General features: G+C 38.6%; 1 protein-coding gene across 3 annotated transcripts in view; it reads right to left on the bottom strand.

Annotated features, from left to right (window-relative positions):
• PITPNC1 (phosphatidylinositol transfer protein cytoplasmic 1) overlaps nt 1-23,551 on the bottom strand; it is a 440,717-nt gene that overhangs the window by 65,873 nt on the left and 351,293 nt on the right. For all 3 annotated transcript variants that reach the window (XM_044676341.1, XM_044676342.1, XM_044676343.1), the window contains one exon: nt 22,941-23,036. In XM_044676341.1, the coding sequence (XP_044532276.1) occupies nt 22,941-23,036 (96 nt within the window). The remainder of the gene's footprint in view (nt 1-22,940; nt 23,037-23,551) is intronic.

Here is a 23,551-nt window from a genome sequence, read left to right as displayed (position 1 = left end):
TGAAGTAAAGTAAATGATTAAAACTAAACCCCAACTCCCACCTGCATACCTGTCTGATATGTAATGTCTTGTTCTCCTTAAGTCTAAGCACCAGACCAAAACACTGAGTCCTTTTTCTCTAGGGTAAAGTCCTGTTCCTTCCTGAGCACTGAACTGAAACCATGAATCTATTCATAGGTACTAGATCAAAGCTTCAAAAATGTATTTAAACTCCACTCTGACTATGTTGCTTTGGAACTCCTTTGCTGAGTTCCCCTAGTGCGCACTAGAAATAAAGACTTCCCTTTGCTTGGATTGCATTGTCTCCGTGTGCTCCTTGGGTGGCAATCCACTCGGACCTTAACACCCAGTTAGCTCTGTTGTAGTACTATTTGTGTCTACATACTCTATGTGGTGGCCAGAAGAACGCTGTCTCCCTTGCCCTGATTAAAGACTTACTTTTTGGTTACTACTTTGGTGGTTCTGTGTTTTTCCAGGTTGACAGGGCAGAGACCATCTTCTGCTTATTGTATCCCCAGTACGAATTAATTAGCTCAGTACCTGGCACAGAGTAGTCATTTAGTGTTTATTGATTGACTGACATATCACTCTCCTATGCCATCTTGACTCCCTGTCCAATGAGTAAAATTGATACAATCCTTAGGGAAGTTCTATGCAAATTCCAAACATCTGGGGAAATGATGATATGAATCAGGATGTTGTATACATACATGAAAACACATCGAATAGGTTTTCTCATCAGAATCAACTATTAATGAACTATTCATGTGTGGGACCTGGGCTAGGGGCTAGCTCAGGTGGAGGAGAAAAGACCACTTTTGCGATTGACTTTCGAGTTATTTCTGCTCTTTCATTAGTTGAGAGAGCGCTTCCCTCAACTGCTGCCAATTGGCAACTTTCCTGCATTTTATAATCTTGGTTATTTGGGCAATGAGAGGTTAGCTGACTTGCCTAGGATGTCACTTGGTCCATAGGCTTTAAAAGCAAAACTTGAAGCTCTCTTGACCAGAAGCCAGTCTTCTTTCACAGCATCTTTGTGACTAATAACTCAGTCAGGGCATATTCTAATAAAGATAAAACTAGGATGGTTGAATTCAGTGCAACTCAATCCAAAAAGGATTTACTGCTGGCCTGTAATCTACCTTCACAGCTAGGTGGTATACTAGAGACAGTATTTGGGCTTGGAGTCAGGAATAACAGAGGTTAAATCAAGCCTTAGATCAGTGTTGACGAAGATGTGGCACATGTGTAGAGCCGGCACTGAGGAGATGCTCTGACCCCCTCTTCCCAGCGCCTCAGGATATTTTTTGCATGCCCCACTACTCTGTCCAGCCCCACAAAGCAAGTACTTTCTCCCTCAACTTTTTCTGGTAATCCAGGGGGTTCATAGACAGCTTGAATTTGCCCTCTGGGCAGTTGAAGTTGGAAAAAGTTCTCACCAGCTGCCTTAGACAGCCACCAGCTATGTGACCTTGGGGAGCTTGCTTAATATCTCTTTGCCTCAATTTTTCCAACTGTAAAATGGGGACAAAACCTTGCAGGATGGTTGTGAGGATTAAATGAGATATTTGTAAAAAGCAGAGGGGGCAGCTAAGTGATTCAGTAGCTTGAGAGTCAGGCATAGAGAATCCCAGATTTGGGTTCAAATCTGACCTCAGACACTTCCTACCTGTGTGACTCTGGGAAAGACACTTAACTCCCATTGCCTAGCCCTTACCACTCTTTTGGCAATATATAGTATTGATTCTAAGACAGAAGATCGGGGTTAAAAAAAAAAAAAAGCTTAGCAGAGTGCCTGGCACACAGTAGGCACTCTATAAATACTTATTCCCTTCTCTGAACACCACCCCTCCAACCCCCCACCTCTATTTAATTAATTCTGTTAGTTGGCGTGATGCAAGTAGCCTTCTTTATTAGACCACAGGAAATCTGCAAGGCTATTTACCCCAATCCACATCTGTCATTTCCTATCTGTCATTTATAGAAACAAACAATAACCAAAAAATCCCCTCGCCAGTTAAAAAAAAAAAAAGCAGAATTCATTAAAGGATAATTGATTTAGAATTTGAAGTAACTTTAGAGGCTATCTATAGTCCAACTCCTTATTTTGCAGAAGAAAAAGCTGAGGCCCAGAAAGGTATAGCTATTCGTTTTCTCTGTCTCTGTCTCTGTCTCTGTCTGTCTCTGTCTCTGTCTGTCTCTGTCTCTCTGTCTCTCTCACTCTCTCTGTCTCTCTCTCTGTCTCTCTCTCTGTCTCTCTCTCTCTCTCTCTCTCTCTCTCTCTCTCTCTCTTTCTCCCCTCTCATTGGTTCTTCTTCTTTCATCCAAGATAAAAGTGAAAAGGGGCAGCTAGATGGCACATTGGATAGAATGCTGGGCCTGGAATAAAAAAAGACTAATTTTCTGGAGTTCAAATCTGGTTTTAGACACTTACTAGCTGTGTGACCCTGGGCAAGTCACATAAAAAGAGGGTATCTCAGCAAATGGAAAAGTCAGGTAGTGCTCAGGGTCTGGCAGGCTGAGCAGATGACAAAGTTCCATGGACTTTTGGGGTTTAATGGCAGGGTAGATGGTCCCTGACTAATAACTGTTGGGAAAGGGTTGTGGTCCCAAAGGTGGGAGCTACTAAAAGACCTGTAATACTTGTGCTATTTGTATAATTCAATATAACAAAAATTTCTTAAATGTCTACTAGGCAAGGTAAGAAGGAACATGGCAGAGAGGTTGGAGTGTTGGCCTTAGAGTCAGGAAGACCTGAGTTCAAATCCAATGTCTCATTGTACACAGGCTGGAGATGACTCATTTAACCTCTTAGTGTCCACAGAACTTTCTAAACTAAGTTACAGAGAAGTAACTGATCTCTAAGGGAGAATGGAAGTCAATGAAATCATAGCCCTAGATGGCCACATGCAAGGCACTATGGTAGGCATGGGGGGGGGGCAGGGGGAATAGAGAAAAAAAATCAAGTAGTTCCTGCCTGCAAACAGTTGACATTCTCTTTACATCCAAAAAGTTCTTTTGTGACTAAACTTTTCATAGTATTTGATCTATAAAGACCCACTGTTTCCATTGAGATTCATTTCTACCACTCCTCCATGAGTCCAAATGCAGGAGTTATAGTTTGAAAGAGTAAAGTTCCTATGCCCAAATGGATTTAAATGACTTCCTGCCCTTTCATCCAGCCATATCATTGCTGGGTTTGCACCCCAAAGAGATAATAAAGAAAAAGACCTGTACAAAAATATTTATAGCGGCACTCTTTGTGATGGCAAAAAAATTGGAAAATGAGGGTATGCCCTTCAGTTGGGGAATGACTGAACAAATTGTGGTATATGCTGGTGATGGAATACTATTGTACTGAAAGGAATAATAAACTGGAGGAATTCCATGTGAACTGGAAAGACCTCCAGGAATTGATGCAGAGTGAAAGGAGCAGAGCCAGAGGAACATTGTACACAGAGACTGATACACTGTGGTACAATCGAATGTAATAGACTTCTTTACTATGCAATGATCTAGGACAATTCTGAGGGACTTATGAGAAAGAACACTATCCACATTCAGAGAAAGAACTGTGGGAATAGAAATGCAGAAGAAAAAAACATATGATTGATCACATGGTTCAATGGGGATATGATTGGGGATGTTGACTTTAAATGATCACTCTATTGCAAATATGAATAATATGGAAATAGGTTTTGAACAATGACACATGTAAAATCCAGTGAAATTGCTTGTCAGCTCAGGGAGGGGGATGGGAAGCTGGGAAGGAAAGAACAAGAATCATGTAACCATGGAAAAATACCCTAAATTAATTAATTAATTAATTGAAAAAAATAGAGAGGATGCTTTAATGGCAAAAAATAAAGAGTAAAGTTCCTTTGTACCATTTTTAAACCCCTTATCTTCTGTCTTAGAATCAATTCTTTGTATTGGTTCCAAGGCAGAAGAGTGGTAAGGGCTAGACAATGGGGGTTAAGTGACTTGCCCAGGGTCACACAGCTAGGAAGTGTCTGAGGCTAGATTTAAATCTAGATCATTCTGTCTCTAGGCATGGCTCTCAATCTACTACCAGCTGTCCCACATTCTTTCATTTTATGTAGCTGCTAGCAGACCAGAGAAAGGAAAGAACTCTGTAAATATTTATTAGCGATGATAAAGTTAGAATAGCTGCCGGTGACCATATTGTGTGTGAGACAGAGATGAGGACACCACAGTACATGGGAGAAAAATATTAATATTAATTAGTAAATAGTAATTAGTGATGATAAAGTTGGAGTAGCTGCTGGTCATCTTGTGCATAATTATACAGACTTGTATAAGAGAGAATAGTCTCATGTGGGACAAAGATAAGATTATACATCAGAGTAGAGAAGAGACAAATGTTAATATTAATTAGTGATGATAATCTTAGAATAGCTATTGGCTATTTTATACAAGACTGTATGAACCTGTGTATCAGAAACAGACTCTCATGTGTGACAAAGCTAAGGTCAGGACAGTACAAGAGACAAATATTAACATTATCTTAATATTTATTAAGATATTAATTAGTAATGAAGTTAGAGTAGCTACTAGTCATTTTATACATAATTATACAAACTTGTACATGAGAAGCAAACTCTCATATGACAAAGATGAGGACATTTAGAGTATGTGAGAGATAAATATTAATAGTAATTAGTGATGATGGAGTTAGAACAGCAGCTGGGCATCTTATACATAACTGTACAAACTTGTGCACGAGAAACAAACGCTTAATGTATGACAAGGATGAGGAATAGCACAGCACATAAGAAACAGATGTCAATTAATAATTTATTATTAATATTAATAATATATTAACCACATGTTAATATTTACTAAAATATTAATTAGTGATGATGAAGTTAGAGTAGTTGTTGGCCATCTTGTACATAGTTGCACAAACTTGTTCATGAGAGGCAAATTCTCATGTGTGACAGAGATGAGGACAACAGAGTTATGTCCTCTGGTGACCTTTGGGATTGAAATATTCAGAAATGTTTGGAATTGGCAGGTCATCTGGCCCACCAGTCTCTCCCTTCCATGAGAGGTGAATTCAGGTCCTGAATTCACCTTCTGTTTCTTTGCAACTTGGGCCATTTTCCCATTACTATTTAGAATCTTGGTCTTCCATTTGTACAAGCTCCAAAACTCCTGGATGAAGCTCAAACCAACTGTTTTTGATCTAGTATTTAGAATTTCAGATATCTTGATAATTTTTTTTCTTATTGGATTTGGCATTTAACCCTTAAGTCAGATGAGCGAGCATTTCTAGTTTCTCTTCTAGGAGACTTCATAAATAAATGTAACCAAATGTTGGTAGAAGACCTATGTTTGCTGGGGGCAGATTGCATGTCATTTAATCTAGAGTACTCTTATAGGACTTAGCTCTTCCCATTCCAACAGAAGGGAAAACCTTCATGAGAAGAGTGAGACCTAGAGGTGACAATGTTGAACTGGGAGCCTTAATGAGAGAAAGGCAAAAGAAGAGATCTGGACAATCTGGTTGGGGTGCCAGGTAATTCCATAGAATTACTACAAATTAATGCTGTTATGCTGTTGCCACAACTAATGATGCCAACAACCACTGCACTGGGGATGTGAGAGAAAGAGAGACAGAGAGACAGAGACAGAAACAGAAACATAGAAACAGAGACAGAGAGAGAAGGTTTGGCAGGGGAAAGAGAAAAGTGGAGGTGCTGTTATTACCAGAGACTGGTGATAGCATGAGGAGGAAGGGGAAGGAACCAACAAATATTTTTTATTTCTTTTTAAACCCTTACCTTGTGTCCTAGTAACAATTCTAAGACAGGAAAGGACTAAGCAAATGTTAAGTGACTTGCCCAGGATCACATAGCTAGGAAATGTCTGAGGCCAGATTTGAATCTAGGTCCACCTGACTCTCTATCCACTATGCCATCCAGCTGCCCCTGAACCAGCATCTTATTAAATGACTACTACATAGCAGATATTGTGCTAAGGACTTCATAACTACCATCTCATTTGATGAGGTTGGAATCTAAGAAAGCAGCAGCAGAGTGAGAGAGAAGAAGCCATGGGGGTAGACACCATGGAAGTGGGAATGGCACCACAGTGATGATGTAGCCAGTATTAGTCTCTGGATCAAGAGGTATGTCTAGATAGATCCTAGTTTGCTAAACTCTAGGTAAATCCAATGGCATCTTCTACTTTCCCCCCCTCTTACCATCTCTGTTAGGGTACCTTTTTGAGGCAAACTTTTCTTTTTCTTCAAAGTTTATTTATTTATTTTACTCTAATCATCCCGTATTTTAAAGCCAGCAATATGTTCCATTGCTCAAATAAATCTGAAGAAGATAAATTCTTATTTTAATTGCTAGGGCCATCCTAGATGGGGGCACAGACTTGCAAAATATAGATTTTATTCACTCGTTTTTATAGCCTCCCATTGCAGGGAACATATGGACCCACATTCTGCTAGGCAAAAGACTTCACAGCTGGATGTTAGGGAAGTTAGGATTTGCTAGAGTTAGCCTTTCTGAGGCAGTCACCTTAGGACCTTTCTCTTTCCTTGAAAGGAAAACTAGCCCCACAAAGGGAAAAATTGAGGGGAATGGCAAGGCAGAAAAAGTCTTGTCCTCAGAAAGGATTTGAGAAAGAGTAGCACCATTTGAGGGCTTTCTACAAACTGGCATCAGTCTACCCTTCTAACCTTGTTTCCAATTACTCATCTTTCCAAATCCTCTGGCCAGGCTGGTTGACTCACACAGTTGCCTAAATCACACAGATCCTTTGTATTCTCTTTCCTATCTCTCTTTGTGTTTCTGTCATATCACCTGCCAAGAAGGCTACCCCTTCCTTTTCTACCTATTCTTTGGAATCTAGCTATATAAGAGTGGGGCTAGCCAAGAAGGAATAACCAACTTTGCTCACTATCCACAAAAGCACCAATATCTACATATCATTGCTAGACCTACAAATTGATACAACAGAAGATGAATAAAACCAGAATTTCCTTGTGAAAAAGAATTTTGTCTAATATACTACAGTGACTCCAAGGCCAAAAAGATCTACATTTAAAAAATTGTTGCTAGAAGAAATGATAAGCAGGATAATTTCAGAAAAAACTGGAAAGACCTACATGAACTGATGCAGAGTGAAATAAGCAGAACCAGGAGAACACTATACATAGTAACAGCAATATTGTAAAATGATCAACTGTAAAAGATTTAATTACTCTCAACAATAAAATGATTCAGAACAATTCTAAAGGCTTTATCCTATCCACTTGTAGAGAAAGAACTATTGGAGTCAGAATGAAGATTAAAGCATACTTATCTCCCACATTAGTTTAAGGTTTTATTTTGGGGTTTTAGTTTTATATGAGTATTCTCTTACAACCATGATGGGTATGGTTTGCATGATAATACATGTATGATTCTGTGATAATGAGATTAAACCTACCCTGCCCATTTTTTAGATTCAATCACCAAAGGTGTAAACACAACCACTTAATTCAGAGTGGGAAAGTCTGTAACCCATGTGTGCAAGAGTGGGTGATGAATCAGAATTGACTGACTGCCCCATGGGTAGTCCTAAGCAATGCATCTGTTGTGATTGGACACGTAAACTGAGAGGAAGGCACAGGAAGTGCCGAAAAAGAAGCACTTTTAAAAGGGAGTGACAACTTCCTGTAATGCACTTCTTGTTCATTTCTTGGACCTGGAGGAGCTCTGGCTGGGACCTTGGACTTGCTGAGACTGTTCTTAAATCTCTCCCTTAGAACTACATGTGGTGAGTGTAAAGACTAACCCTTCCTAGATTTCTCTGAAGGAACTCTCCTTTCAAGAGAGGCTTCCTGGCTGAAGCTTTTGCTTCATTCATCCAAGGCCCTCGGCCCAAGGCTGAGCCTTCTCTGGCTGAGGACTAATTAGCTCTGCCTGGGTTGAGCCAGGGGCCAGAACAAATTATTTAGTGTGTTAGGTTAATTATCTTACCTTATCCTCTTTCTGATTTTCTTACTTTTACTCTCTCTTCTCATTTGTAAATAAACTACCATAAAATTCATTTTGACTTGAGTTTTTTCATTAGGAATTGATATTTATTCAATTACTTGGCAATCATCCCTTTTTAATATTTAGTCAACAAAATCCTACATTGACCCTTTACAATCCAGATAAAATTGCTTATCATTACTGAGAAGGGAGAAGGAAGGGAAGGAGGAGGCAATCTGGATCTTATAATTTCAGAAAATATATGTTGAAAATTGTTATTACCTGTGATTGGGAAAATATCTTTGAATAAAAATAAAATAAAATATCAAAAAACCTAAAAAACCAAAACAAAACATTTGTCCTTCAGATCCACACAAAGCACAGTATGGTAGATTGATAAGCCAGAAAATTACCAAGATCAAAATGAAAAAGACTGAAATCACAACCAATGAGGAAAAAATTAAAGCAATCATTGGGAGTTATTTTGCCAACTACATGTCAATAAAACTGAAAATCTCAGTGAGATAGATCAATATTTTCAAAAAATATAAACTGCTCAGATTAACAAAAGAGGAAATAGAATACTTTAAAAATTCTATTACAGAAAAGGAAATTGATCAAACTATGAAATAATTCCCTAAGAAAAAGCCCCCAGGGCCAGATGGATTCACAAATGAATTCTACCAAACATTCAAAGAACAATTAACTCTAATATTACATAAACTATTTGGGAAAAAAGGAAAATTCTTCCAAATTCCTTTTATGACACAACTATGGTACTGATCCCTAAGACAGGAAGAGCTAAAAAAGAGAAAGAATGATGAGTCAGGTACTTTTCTATTTAGAAGGAAGGGAACTCAAAACAGATTTTTCTGTTCCTCAGGAAGAAGCAGCAAATGGTGACTAAAATGTCATCACTGGAATGATGGCAAGACGGAAGGCTATTTAATGCATTTTTCTCTTTTCAATTTTTTTTTAGCATATACCACATGACTACTGCTGAGATGGCTGAAGGTTGGGACTAGGACTTCATAATTCTCTACTCTGGAATATGGAGTCATTGCAGAATCACAGGATGCAGAGACAGCCAGGTAGCACAGTGGATAGAGAGTGAGGCTAGGAGTTGAGAGGACCTGGATTCAAATTTGACCTCAGATACTTCCTACTTGTATGCCCTTGGGCAAGTCACTTAACCTCAGACTATCTAGACCTTACCCTTCTTCTGTCTTAGAATTGATACTAAGATAGAAAGTAAGAGTTAAAAAATAAATAAAATAAGAGGATGCAGTTCTCATCCAAGGTGTCATGGTATAATGAAAGGATTTCTCACTATTTTTTTGTGTTTTGTGAACCCTTTTAGCTATCTAGTCAAACCCATGAGTCCTTCCCCAGAGTAGTGTTTTTAAAAGCATAAAATAAAATTCAGTATTATAAAGGAAACCAATAATATTGACATATAGTTTTCAAAATATATGGGGAAAAGAAGACATTCATGTACCGCAGGAAAAAAATGGAAAGAGCAATGAACTTAGGAATCAGGAGACATGGATGCATTTCCAGGTTCTGACATCAGCTGTGTGGTCTTGGGTAAAAAACTTGACCTCAGTTTCCTCAGCTGTTAAATAAGGATAATACCTGCCCTTTATCAGAAGGGTTGAGAATTATACTAAAGAACCTTAAAACACAGTAGAAATGTAATTATGATTCAGATTTTCCCAGAGGGTCATAAGATAACTGGCATGTGCCACAGTGCCATTAAGGATCTGATATGGATGAGATCATGTCATTCTGTGGATTAAAACAAACAAACAAACAAACAAACCCTCAATAGTTACTCCACCACTAATGGCTAAAAGCCAAACTCCTTAGTCTGACATTCAAGGTCCTCTACAAACTGGAACCAGCCTACCTTTCTAAACTTATTTCTAACTATCTTTTCAAATCCTCTGGCCAGGCTGGCTGACTCACATTGTCTTCTGAATCATCTAGTCTTTTAAAAAATTCTCCCTCCTGACTTGCTTCTACTTTTGTCATATCACCTACTTGAGAAGTCTCTCCCTCTCCTTTTACCTGCCCCAGGCTTCCTTTGGAATTCTCAACAACCATTAAGTAGCTGCCATGCATAAAGCACAGGACTAGGTATTGAGAAAATAATAAAAGTGATCACTGAGACATTATCCTTTTCCATATGGAGTGTACAGTCTAGGACATCTAACAATAATTGTTATCATCCATGCAGGCAGCTTAAACTTTCCTTTGCTTAACTTGAGGATCAAGAGGTAAACAATGAGCAAAGGTACATGTTAGCTTCATGTAAAGAAAAGTTCTTAATAATTATAGTTATACAAAAGTGGTCTGGGATTCTAAGTTCACTGCAGGTCTCTAAGCACAGGCGGGACAACCACTTATCAGGGACATTTGAGGCAGATCTTTATTCATATTTGTATTAGACTAAATGACTTCTGAGATTATTTCCAACTATGAGATTCTATGAATTAATCATGGACTCCCTCTTGACTCAGGGCTGACATGATAGAGGTCTCAATGGATAGAGGGCTGATCCTGGAATGAAGAAGATTTGAGTGCAAGTCCAGCCTCAGACTTGTATTAGCTGTGTGATCCTGTGGGAAGACACTTAATCCCCACCTGCCTCAGTTTCCTCATCTGTCAAGTGAAGGAGTTGGTCTAGAAGTCCTTCCAGCTCTAAATCTATGGTCCTATGAAAAATATTTTCCTTTCCTGAAAAAATTTCCCCTTTCTATAAAGGGGAGATGCTGAATCTCTTCTGTTGCAATATTGTGGCCAGATACAATGGATGCTGTGTAAATCAGAATGTTAGAGGTAGAATGGATCTTAAGAGAGGGAAGCTAATCTAGCCTCCTCATTTTACAGTTGAGAAAACTGAGGCTTAGAGAGAAGAAATGATCTGCCCAAGATTACACAGTTAGCAAATGGCAAGGCTGGGATTCTGAGTCTTTTCCTCCCAAATTCAGTCTACCTCACTGTATTTCCTTCCCCGTTTGATAAAAGTAACCCCAAATCCCACCCCCTCGCAATAAAACCCAACAACAAGCCACAACCAGTGACACAAGAGACTATAGGAATCCTTTCCACAGACACATCTTCAAGTTTGATGCTTGGATAGCTCCCTTTTCTCTCGATGCTACTGAAAGCAAAGTGATCTCAGGGGAAAATGTCATCAAGTGTTCTTGTGCTGTCTCCTGGTTGAATTGTTAAGAGAGCCTGCCTAGAGTACTTTTAGAAAATGTTCTTCCCTACATTATTCTCTCTATGAGCTTACATCTTCCCTGACTTATCTAGTTCCAGGGAAGGCTATAAATGCCTCATTCCTTCCAACAGCGCTGGAGCTCAGATCTGCCATCCAAGGCTTCATCCTGAACTTGCCCTGTGGGAGAGGATTCAGCCCTTCTATCCAGAACCCAGAGAGGCAGGGACCCCTGGATGATAACCTTCACTGGAGGCTGTTGTCTTTTATAATTTTATATGCTGTCATTGGGGGAGCAACAGCAGCTGTCCTTTCCCATGCAAGAGATGTAATCGGTCATCTTATTATCCAAGAAGTAAAGTTGTGGGGGGGTGGGGTAGGGGTGGGGGGGAGGAGAGGAGGTTGACAACAATTTTAAGCATATCACAAAACAGCTGGTTTACATTCAGAAAAACAGATGAACTGGGGTGGGGCAGGGTGTTCATCTCAAAGGAGAAAAACAACAGTAGCAACCCAAGAGACTGATTAGACCTACTACCCCCACTTACTCCTTCCCAGCCCAAGAAGCAGTGGTCCTAAAGGCAGCTGCAGAAACTTAGGTTGGAATCCTGATTCACTTCTCAGGGTTTCAAAGTTGTCTTTTTTAAAATAAGAGAGATGGATCCAATGTTCTCTAAGGGTTCCTTCCAGCTCTTACTGTTATGAGATTATAAATCAGATGATTTAGAGAGAACTACAAAACCTGCTCACCCTCAATCACTTAATGGGAAAGAAAATAAAAACACTTTTAATGAGACTAGGAATATGGCTTGTGTAAAGCATTTTGTGCTGATGGATCCAATTAAGAATGACAGAATTTACTGTTCTCTTTGGCTTTACATTTTTGGGCAGCTAGGTAGCACAGTGGATGGAGCTTTAGATGTGGAGTTGGGAAGGTTTGAATTAAAATCCAGCTTCACATTAGTTCTCTGAATCTGGGAAAATCACTGAACCTCTGTTTGCCCAGTAAAATGGGGATAAATAAGAGTGTCTACCTCCCAGAGTGGCTGTGAAGATAAAATATTTGTATAAATTTTAAAGTGATATATATATATATATACATATGTATATGATATACAGAAGCTATTAATTCATAATAAAAATTAAATTATTAAAAAGAAGACTCCACTAATATATCAGAAAAACTTATAATAATTTTCTTGTGGGTACACTTTTATTATTAAGTGCCTGTAATGTACTATGTGCTAGAGATAAGAGGTCAAAAATAAGGTTGAATAGTGTAGCTAGGTGGCTCAGTGGATAGAGAGCCAGGCCTAGAGACAAGAGATCCTAGGTTCAAATCTGTCTTCAGATACTTCCTCACTGGGCAATTAACCCCAGTTGCCTATCCCTTACTGCCCTTTTGCCTTGGAACCTATATTAAGTATTGATTCTATGACTGATGGTAAGGGTTTAAAAACAACAAATAAAAACCAAGGCTGATCCTGTCCTCAAAGAGCTCCCATTTTGCTGTTTGACATGTTTTTGACAAGATGGTGCAGATGAAATACACCTCTTACCTCTCTGGGGCTCTTGGAAGTGCTTTGAATGCCAGAGGCCTGGAGGGTGGCAGTATGCCATTTACTCTGATCGCTCCTACCCATTTCTCTCCTAATAGAAGTCAGATTTATGGACTTTACAAATGGTGGTGGTGGCTGCTGGGGCATTAGCTTGAAATAGGCTAAACATTTTTGTGGCTCTGGCTGAGGCTGTCCTTTTAATGATTGCTCAAGGCCATGGTATTATTCTGCTCTGGGTTTTTCAGAATCATTGCAATATTCAAACTCTACCCAATCAACTTTGTAGTTATTTGTTTTTAGACATGGGCTCACTGTCTCTGAACATGCCAAGATATAAAGAAATATATACATACACATATTAAAACTAGAAATCTTAGTATCAATTCCAAGAAAGCAGAGCAGCAAGGGCTAGGCAATCAGGATTAAGTGACTAAAAGTCTGAAGCCAGATTTGAACCAGGTCCTCCAAACTCTAAGCCTGGCCTCTCTACTGGGCTCTAGCTGCTCTTGTGAAAATATGTCTTAAAGAGTTCCTAATTCTTGGGCTGGCACCTGAAACTCTAACTGGCTGGAATTAAATTTTGGCTAATGCAAGAATCTATCTCCCAACCACATAACAAGTACAACTTGCTTGTTCTTTGTTCATTGCCCCACTTTACTGCATTTGTGGCAGTTATTAAATCCCTCCCTCCTCGCCCTTGCCATGTGACTCTGGGGGAAAGAGAGCAGATCTCTGATGCAAACACCGAAGGATGGGGCTTTGTACTCGGCAACATGCTGAGATGAACAGAGATAATGTCTTTGCCTGAGAGATCACATATTTTATTTCTGACTGTGATGCCCTGTGGGTGCCTCTATCAAGATGAGAGTAGAACTTGACACTAAGTGGGTCTTCGGAACTGGAGTTGGGACATTTGATTTGGATACAAAAATTATCAGCTTTACAAAATAAAAATAATGAAAATAAAATAAAATAAAAAATAAAAATAATGAAAGGACTTAGGGTCCTAATTAGGGCATTAACTTTTCCTGATTTCCTCCAAGAACACTTCCCAGATCCTAGCTGGTGATGGCACAAGATAGTCAAATAAGAAGTTTCTGGTGGAAAATTACTGGTTCTAGTCACCTTCATGAAAAGGCTGATTTGGAAACCTGCGGTCTTGCTGTTTCTGTCGATATCGCTACTTGCCTTGGGAGTAAAAAGGAGAAATAAAAAGAGAGAACTCTTCAAAATCCCTCCTTCTGCCTGAGATGACAATGTGTGGAAAGAAATGCCTATAAGTGAGTGACCCAGATAACCCAACCTTGGATTTGTAAGGACTCAGAAATCTAAAAATGAACACATTCTAAAAGCAGTTAGCTTTCCCTATTGTTTGGTATTTGTAAAAACTAATCTGAAGGAAAAAGCCCATAAAGTCAGATGTCTCAGAAAGAGAAGTAAGCCACTCTGGTTGACAAATGTTAGCCTAATGGCAATAATGAAATCATTTTCTTTGTTAGATAGAACAGCCTATAAAGCTACTATCCTAAAACCCCATTCACAGAGGCAACCTGGATCCCTTAAGGACAGCTGGCAACTTCTTCACATAGGAATTTGGGAGTTAACTCTGAGAGGTGAGGGCTATCTTTCTAATGTTATTGCTTATAAGCCCCCACTAGCAACTGATATCAGTTAATTAGCTTTAAGAAATAGTTATTTGCAAAGATGGCATAGTGAAAATAGGTGGTACAATACATCTCCCAAAATCAGGGGTGCAGACTTCCACAAATTCATACAAAGTCCAGGGGAAAAGTGGGCTCATGTCTAGAGAGCACATCCAGGAAAGAAAGGTATGTTTGGTATACCAGAAAAAATATGAAAACTCATACATATGAAAATATTCTAGGACAAAAAACTATACCCAGCTATACTGCCTTATCACACAAGAGTTGGACCTGATTCCTCCCCTATTTTCCCTCGCACTTAAGATCATAGGATTATAAATATTAGAATTAGAAAAAAACGCTAGAGATCATTTAATCCAAGGCCCTCATTTTGTAGAAGCAATTAAGCCTAAAACAGAGAAGTGATTTTCAACAATTTCATGTTGCTGCCAAATGGAAGGGCCATGAGTTTTCTGATGACTAACAAGAATTCCTTGGTTCTGAGTTCAAGATAAGGGTCTAGTTTTCTATTAAAAAAAAACAAACCAAAAAACAACCCTAAACTTTTCTCAGAAGGTATTTCAGGAAATTGTTAGGTCCTGTTTCTTGTTTTATCATGTATGTTATGCTTGGCTCTTCTCACGTGTGTAACCTGGTTTCAGACTGGCATTATGGGATCTTCAGTCTTCCTCATGGTTTGGACTTGAATAGGTAGGGTTGTACAGATGAAGAAACTGGAATGCAGCTGTGGCAACCAGAATGGACTGAAAGAGAAGCAGCTGGAATAGCAGAGCATCAGGGATGTAGAACACTTTGAATGGGGACCAAGATAAGTTTTGAGGGGTTTAAAGCTTTTGCTCACACCTCTGCTTACTAAACAAGAATCTGAGAAAATCTAAGTGACTGCTAAAAAATCTTTTTTCTCTCTTCCCCTCTTCCTTTCAGAAAGGATGGAGGTTTAAATCCTAAATCTCTGTTTCTTTTTGCTAATCTGTTCCTTATTGTTTCATTAGAACTTCAAATCTGACTTTCCCCTGTTATAGCCAAAAAAGCTTATAGAAATATTATAGCTTATAGAAATATTATAGCTTATAAGAATATTATAGCCAAAAAGCTAAACTTGGCAATTAAGCAGGGGGTTTTTGGATAATGTCATGCCCGGCTCAAGCAGGGCAGTTATCTCTGACTCATAGTCCCAGGGACACAACTCCTGGCTGACAGCCCCAACTCCTCCCCTGCCCCTGGACTGAACAGCCTTGAAGATTCCTAGACAAGAACAAGCCTTGAAGATTAAGAATCATATCCTGTGGCACCTGGAAGCATCCCTACTCCCTCTGTCTAGCTATTAGCTAACCCTAAAACAAAGGCACCTATATCCTAGAAACATATATATTCCCTCTTCTGAATGCACCACTTGGGATTCTCTTTGCTGAGTTCCCCCAGCCGCGTGCTGGCAATAAAGCTTTCTCCTGCTTTGATTGCATTGTCTCGTGTGTTCCTCTGGAGGCCACCCATTTTGAACCCTAACACCCCTAGATAAGATATAATCATTCTTAATTGTTTTGGAATATATAAATATATATAAATAAATGAATATATATGTGTACACACACACACACACATATATAAATAATAGGAGATGGCAGTGGCTATTTGAATGAATGCAAAGAAATTTAAGAGAATAGGGAGATATATACCTGAGTTTAGTCAACTAGGAGTTTATAATATTTTTGCTTTTATAATTCTTTTAATGTTCCTGCATTTTGCTTCTCTTCAAGATTGTCCTTTATTTCAGTATATAAGTATATTTCCAATTAATTGTTCCCTCTTTTGAATCTTTGGAGAGAATCACTGACATAGAACAGTTGTGATTTGTATTATATAAAAGGAGAAAAAGGTAAGAGTTTTAAACTGTCCAGGGCTAGCAAGCCTGTTGTGGCTAAAAGTGGCTCAAAAGAACCACAGGTGCCTGAGACTTTTCCTACCATTTGAGAGAAGGGAGCCAGGAACAAAAGAAGAGAAGGAGGTGCCCAAAGAGAAGTCTCCACCTTAAGCCAAGGCTTACAGGTAGAGATGCAAGTTTTTTGGGAAAATCAATGCTTCCCCTATGTCTGGGGAGGTAAGAAGGCCTCCTTCATCCAAACTGCTCCACCAAGGCAAGCATCTACTGGTTACATGTGCAAAATGTTTTCTCAGTTCAAAGCATAGTGCTTGAAGCCACGGAGCTAATAACATAGCAGTTAGTTTTCTTCTTGTGTCTTTTTTCTTTGTTTCTTAATGAACCTGAAAAAAAATGTCCTTTTTTTTTTTTTAAACCCTTACCTTTCGTCTTGGAGTCAATACTGTGTATTGGCTCCAAGGCAGAAGAGTGGTAAGGGCTAGGCAATGGGGGTCAAGTGACTTGCCCAGGGTCACACAGCTGGGAAGTGTCTGAGGCCAGATTTAAACCCAGGACCTCCCATCTCTGGGCCTGACTCTCAATCTACTGAGCCACCCAGCTGCCCCCCAAAAATGTCTTTTGCACCAGAAAACACCAGGATTCATCAAATGCAATTCCCAATTTCAACCTCCTGGTCCTCCTTTATTTTATTAGGAATGATAGGAAAGTAAGTGTTCAAGTTGACTAATTATATATGGTTAGTGTTTTATTACCGGCTGCTGAAGGAACTTGGGTGACCCACTCATAAATAATGCTCCAGCACTGAAGCTAAAACAGATGCATGGCTATTTTTGTTATTTAGCAAACATCTAACCAATCACAATATGCCTGGAATCCGGGACCCAGATTTGTCCTTGAGATGCAACACATGGACCTTGAAATTCTTCTCTTAATACTGTTAATGCTGATTTATGGTGTAATAAATAAACCTTTTAAAGAATTTGTTATCCAAAGAAGCAAAGTAGCCCCTAGTGGGGCTTAGATTGTTTCCTATATATTGGATATTAAAGTCAGTAAAATATATTTTAAATGCACAAAAGAAACAAAAAAAAAAGATTGAGGGGGACACAAATAGAGTAATTTTGTTTACTATGATGTTAAATTTTGTTACTTATGCATATATGTGTGCATATATACACACATATATAAATATAAAGCAAATTACATAACAGAGACTTAGTTTCTTAAGCATATGTCTTCCTTGTTTTATATATCAAAGTGTTTATGTTTGTTGGTGATTGTTAAGTTCACAATTAAAAAAAGTCAAACCCTATTTTGCCAAATGTTTAGTTATTTAAATGCAAGCATCAGTTCTGCAGCTGCTCTCCTTAAATGGAATGGGACAACCCAAAGTAGAAAAGAGAAATAAGTTGGTATGAATCACTTCCTTGTATTTCACAAAGTAACCCAAAGGAAAGGATTCATAATAGCATTTATGTATCTTATACCCTATAGGTGACCTTACTTATCCTGTCCTAAACAGGATCTATAGTATATAGCAGGCTGTATCTGGGGTCAGAAAGGTCTCTAAGTTCAAATCCCACCTGTGACTCTTCTGAGCCTCAGTTTCCTCATCTGTAAGATGAAGTAAATATAGTCTTTAGACCTTAACTCCCAGGGCCAGCAGCAGGCTCAAATGAGACCCTGTGTGGAAAGAACTTTGGAAAATTTTAAAGTACTATATAAATGCAAATTATCATAATTATTATCTAGCTACATAGTGATAGCCATTGAAATGAGTAAACAAAAACTTGGTAAGACCCTCCAAATCCAATCAATATATATGTAAGTTTAATATTTGGTGACTTTGATGTGAAGATGGCAAGATATGTGAGAAAATGTATGTTCAGAAATGAGACTTGGGGATTGTATTAGAAGCCTCATGTTCCTTTATCATGAATATTTTCTTTAAAAGAAAAAAGAAAACTATCTGGCGCCAGATAGAGCAAGCACCAAGTAACACTAGAGAGAATGAAATAGATTTTATTTTGACAGACAGGAAAAGACTTGTTATCCATGTGGGAGTTATCCTTGAATCAGCTGTCTTTGTATAGTTGGACCATCAACTTGTATTAAAAAACAACAACAGGAATAATGAGAAAAAGATACATGTGCAGTGGAAACAACAGAACTCTAAATGATGTAAACAAGTAACCAAAAACCAAAAAATGGGAAACAAATAATAGATAGAACAGTGACAACAACAAAAAATAAATTTATGCTAAAGTTTAATGATTGTAAAAGCACTTTATGAATATTCAACTTTATCTGTACAACAGCCCTGAGGGTTGCAGGAGGCTGCATTTAGGTGCTATTATTATCCTAATTTCTGGATGAAGAAATTGAGATCAACAGAATTAACTGAATTGTCCATGGTTACATAGCTAGTATCTGAGTTGGATTTGATCTCAGGTCTTCCTGGCTTCCATGTCCAATGTTTCCACTGCATCACCTAGCTGCCTTTAATAAGGAATAACTGTCACAAGTTGATGAAAGAAGCCCAGAAAGTACCTTTGTCTACAAACATATGACTTGCCAAAGAGAGCTGGCTGCCAAAGGCAACATTGGGTTAGAACATAAACTTGTTTGTAAAATCTTATGAGGGATGATAGATGAAAATTTATGAACAATATTGTCTCATAAAGCAGAGAGAAAACCAATTTAAGGAAAGTGTGGCAAGATATTCTAGTAAGCAAAGTCATCCCAAGAGGTTTAAAGATGAAAAGGGAAGGATGATTTCATACGGAAGGAAAATGAGAAAAATTTTCAAAAGCCATTTTTAACAAACTGTTTTCTCTATTGAGGATACTGGAAGCACCATACTTGGTTCCTAACATCTTACTTGGACCATAATATCCAACTTGGACTTCAACATCCTATTTGGACCATACTATCCCACTTGGACCCTAATATCCCGCTTGGTCCTAAACATTACAATCCTCAAGGCGCTAATAGAGAAGGGAGAAATGGATGCTAAAAAGAACAAAGATGGTAAATGTATATAGAAAAGACCTGTGCTTGAGGAAATATAATTAAGAGAGCTCTGAAGGACAGATATATGAGGTTATCTGAAGGAGGGGAAGATATCGAAAAGTATGGAAAAAGCTCAGACTTTGTTAATACCAAAAAAAAAGTGAATGAGAGAAACAAAGAGAGATATACTAATGACCTATATGAACTGATACAAAGTGAAGTGAGATCATTGGGTGAAGTAACAGCAGTGTTGTAATGATGTAATGATGATTAACTGTGAAAGACTTGGCCACCTTATCAATATAATGATCCAAGGCAATTTACAAAGGCCCATGAGGAAAAAATGCTATCTATCTTACTCAGGAACATTGAATGCAAATTAAAGTAGAATTTTCTAGTTTCATTTTTTTGCTTTGTTTTGTGATGTGGCTGCTATGGAAATAAGTTTTGCATGATTTCACATCTATGATTGAGATAAAATTTCTCGCCTTCTTGGTGGTTGAGGGAAGGATTAGAGAGAGAAAAAGAATCTGGAATTCAAAATTAAAACGAGAAAAGAATGTTAAAAATAAATAAAAACAAAGTAAGATAGAAAAACTAAAGATGAATATCATACAGACAGAATTCGAGAGATAGATGGTAGGTGTGAGCAGGCTACATCATATAACCAAGGAAGAATTCTGAAGAGCAGAATTAGAAGATTTCATCAAGAAACTGTATGAAGAGAAGATGGTTATGTATGCTACATAGAGTCAGAGATGATTACCTGAAAGAGGGGAAAGGAAGGGAATAAGTATTTATATAGTGCCTACTATATGCCAAGCACTTTACAATTATTATCTCACTTGATCCTCACAACAACCTTGAGAGGTTGGTGGTGTCATTATCCCCATTTTACAAATGAGGAAATTGAGGCAAACAGAGGTTAAGTGACTTGTCTAGGGTGATATTGCTAGTAAATGAGGTCAGGTTTGAACTCAGGTCTTCCTTATTCCAGACCCAGCACTCTATCCACTGTGCCATTTAGAGAGATAGCCAGAATGCTTCACCGGAACTTCACAATGTAGGGGGAAATCAAAGAAGGTCTCCAGCATGTTGAATGAACCCACTATGGCAATCTTTTGGGAGAAAGAGGGCAGAAGTTGCACAGAATGGATAGGCATGGATGGGTTGGTTGACGGAGGGGAGCTCCCAAATAAATGAGATAACAGATCTATTTGGGTAACTGTTATGATGATAATAACAGATAGTTTGGAGAAGCAGATAAATGTGTCAGGGCCAAATAGAGCTTTAAGTCAAGAGCCAGAGATTGACAGGCTTCAGTGAGGAAAGGAGGGGGTAAAACACTCCTGGCTCTCAAACCCCTCCCCCTCTAACTGCTTCTGCTTCAGTTGGTAATGAAGACAGGAATAAGATTCCTCTGGTAAGTTTCAGTTATGGCTGAAACCCCAATTGATGTTCCTTTTCTTAAATTTATATTCCTCACAGGTCAGTATGATGAGTATATAGAAATTAGTTATCTAACAGTTGAGGACAGAGGAGATCTTCTTAAACTGGCAGCCAACAGGATTCAAACTAAATGTACAGACTGAGTTGTGAGTATCTTCCCAAATAATTATCAGGCCCAGATTTGAAGGTAAAGGTTATATTAAGTAATAACAAAGAAAACTAGAAAGGGTAAATGAAGGTTTTAGGATAATGAGAGGAATCCCTGAACTGCTAAGTAGATGCTGCCCTTCCCCCTCCTCACAAGAGGGGATGAAGCACTTAACTGAAACTGGCTCTCTTGCTATTGATAAATATCTTATTCTCTAATCACTAAGTAATTATATAATCATAATAATGAAGAATAGTAATAACAAACAGGCTAACCCTATGAGTAGAAACCACTGGCTTATGCTACAATGGCCACCTCAGGTGAACCCTCAAGTCTGGAGAGGTAAGCAGAGTGTCTACTCACATCCACTCCCACAAAATAACTGTCTCCAACCCTTCTCAACTGCCCCCTCACCCAAAGTTCTCCAGGGTGGTCCCCTGGAATTCTGGGTGAGGCTATCCCTGTACCTTTGCAAGGATTCCATGCTTTGCATCTCCACACAACATAACATGGTTAGTGTGCGTTTGCTCTCTCTCTTTCTTTCTCTCTCTTTCTCTGCATATATATATATATATACACACATATATATATATCTATCTAAAAATATATATCAGCTATTCTTATTTGAGTCTATTTTCTAAATGTCAGGGGATGTCTCAAACATATTACGTATATTGGTTTTTCTTCATTTTTATTAGGTGAGTAGCTAGTCACAAATTAATGAATATAAAGCAACACTAAATGCAGGGCATTGCTTAGAATATGGCGCTAGGAGCTATTTTGCAATGTCATTCTGTGATTATCTTTGCCTAGAGAGTTGTGTAATTCATGGTCTGATTTATTACAGGGAAGTTACTATCATTATAAATGAAGACAGATGGGTCATCTGGGATGCTGAGAAGTCTGAATGTAGGAGTGGTACAATAGTAAGAACATTAGTTTTTGGAGTCAGGGGACTTGGGTTGGATTCCCCTGGCACTTGGGCCAAAGTTTCCTGGGGCCAATCTGGGTCTTATTTTCCTACCCAGTAAAATGAAAGAGTTGGACTAGCTGATCTGTAGATTTCCTTCCAGCTCCAAATCTGTGATTCTATGAGCATGGAGAGGGAGGCCATGATCTTTGAAAATTCTGAGCTCCCTTCATGAGACCATTTCAGTGTAGGCCTGTTTGGAAATAGTGAAGATACCAGGACATTACCCGAACTTACCCCTGGTCTCATGGATTTTGTGCAAAGTACTTAAATGAGAAATTTTCATGAAAAATCTGTGAAGTCTGACTTCCAACACCAGCAAAGTCAGACTCAATTTCCTCTCTTTTGTTCTTGTGGAAGTTGCCCATGAGGCTTCTGCTAAATTCAAATGAACAACTTAATATCCTTTCACAGAAACATATTGACTTATAGAGGAACTCCCAAATCAGTCAGATCACAGATCTCCTTGGGTAATTATAACATTTAGCACGATATATAGAATACAAGCACTATATAAAATATTAGTTATTATTATTTGAGTTATCTGTTTGCTGAATGGACAGCTAGGTGGTACACTGTATAGAGCAATGGGCTCAGGAAGACTTCATAAGTTCAAATCTGGCCTCAGATATACTAGCTGTGTGACCCTGGGCAAGTCGCTTAACCCCATTTACCTCAATTTTCTCATCTGTAAAACGAACTGGAGAAAGAAAAGGCAAAACACTCCAGTATCTTTGCCAAGAAAATACCAAATGGGGTCACAAAATGTTGGTCACAACTGAAAATGACTGAACAACAAAGTCTCTGAATGGCAAGAGGAGTATATTGGACAACCACATAATTTGGTGTTTTCCTATTTCCATAAGATGAACAGAATATTTCAAATCAACAAATATTTACTTAGCAACTACTACATGGAGGGAATTGAATCATTTTGAAAAAAACGGATACTATTATCCACTGCATTGCACTAAAGTCTCTACCTTGGTAGGCATGTTGATGGAGGATGTGGGTTTGGTCCCCACTTGAAGCTTACCTCAGATTCCTTATAGTAGCGCTCAGGGATTTCATCACAGGCAATATCAATAAAACAAACTTCTCGTTCTACATCTTTGGCTTCACTGTCAAAAATCTGAAAGAACAGAAAAACACATTCAAAAATCAGCTGGACCAGGTGATGTCCTTTAAGAAGAAGGATGGCTAGCACCTACCAGTAAGGGCTCAGAGTTTCTCCAGATGGAGCCTTCTGCCTCTCTGTGGACATGCTGTGAAAACTGTAAATGGCTTTCACCCAGATCTGAGTTTTTCTCACAGCAGAAACAGATAAGCACTAACCTTCAGTAAATGAGAGGTGAGAGGGCCATGGTTAAGTACAATATCAAGGGAATAAGGCCCTTCTAAGATACACGCCCAGGTGTTCAGCACTTCATTTTTAGAGGCGGCTTTAGAAATGGAGAAATTATAAAGGGAAAAGCTGGAAGAGGAGCCACCCCCCCCAAAAAAAAAACCAACCCAATGAGAAAGATCTAATGACAGGTGGAAAACAACCAGTTTTTTTTAACATTTATTAATATTCATTTTTAACATGGTTACATGATTCATGCTCCACCTTTCCCCTTCAACCCCCTCTCCTGCACCCCCCCCCCC

This window comes from Gracilinanus agilis, chromosome 4 (assembly GCF_016433145.1).
Source record: "Gracilinanus agilis isolate LMUSP501 chromosome 4, AgileGrace, whole genome shotgun sequence".
In the NCBI taxonomy this organism is placed as follows: domain Eukaryota; kingdom Metazoa; phylum Chordata; class Mammalia; order Didelphimorphia; family Didelphidae; genus Gracilinanus; species Gracilinanus agilis.
The sequence above is the reverse complement of the archived record's forward strand: the minus strand, read 5'-3'. Positions and strand labels throughout refer to the sequence as shown.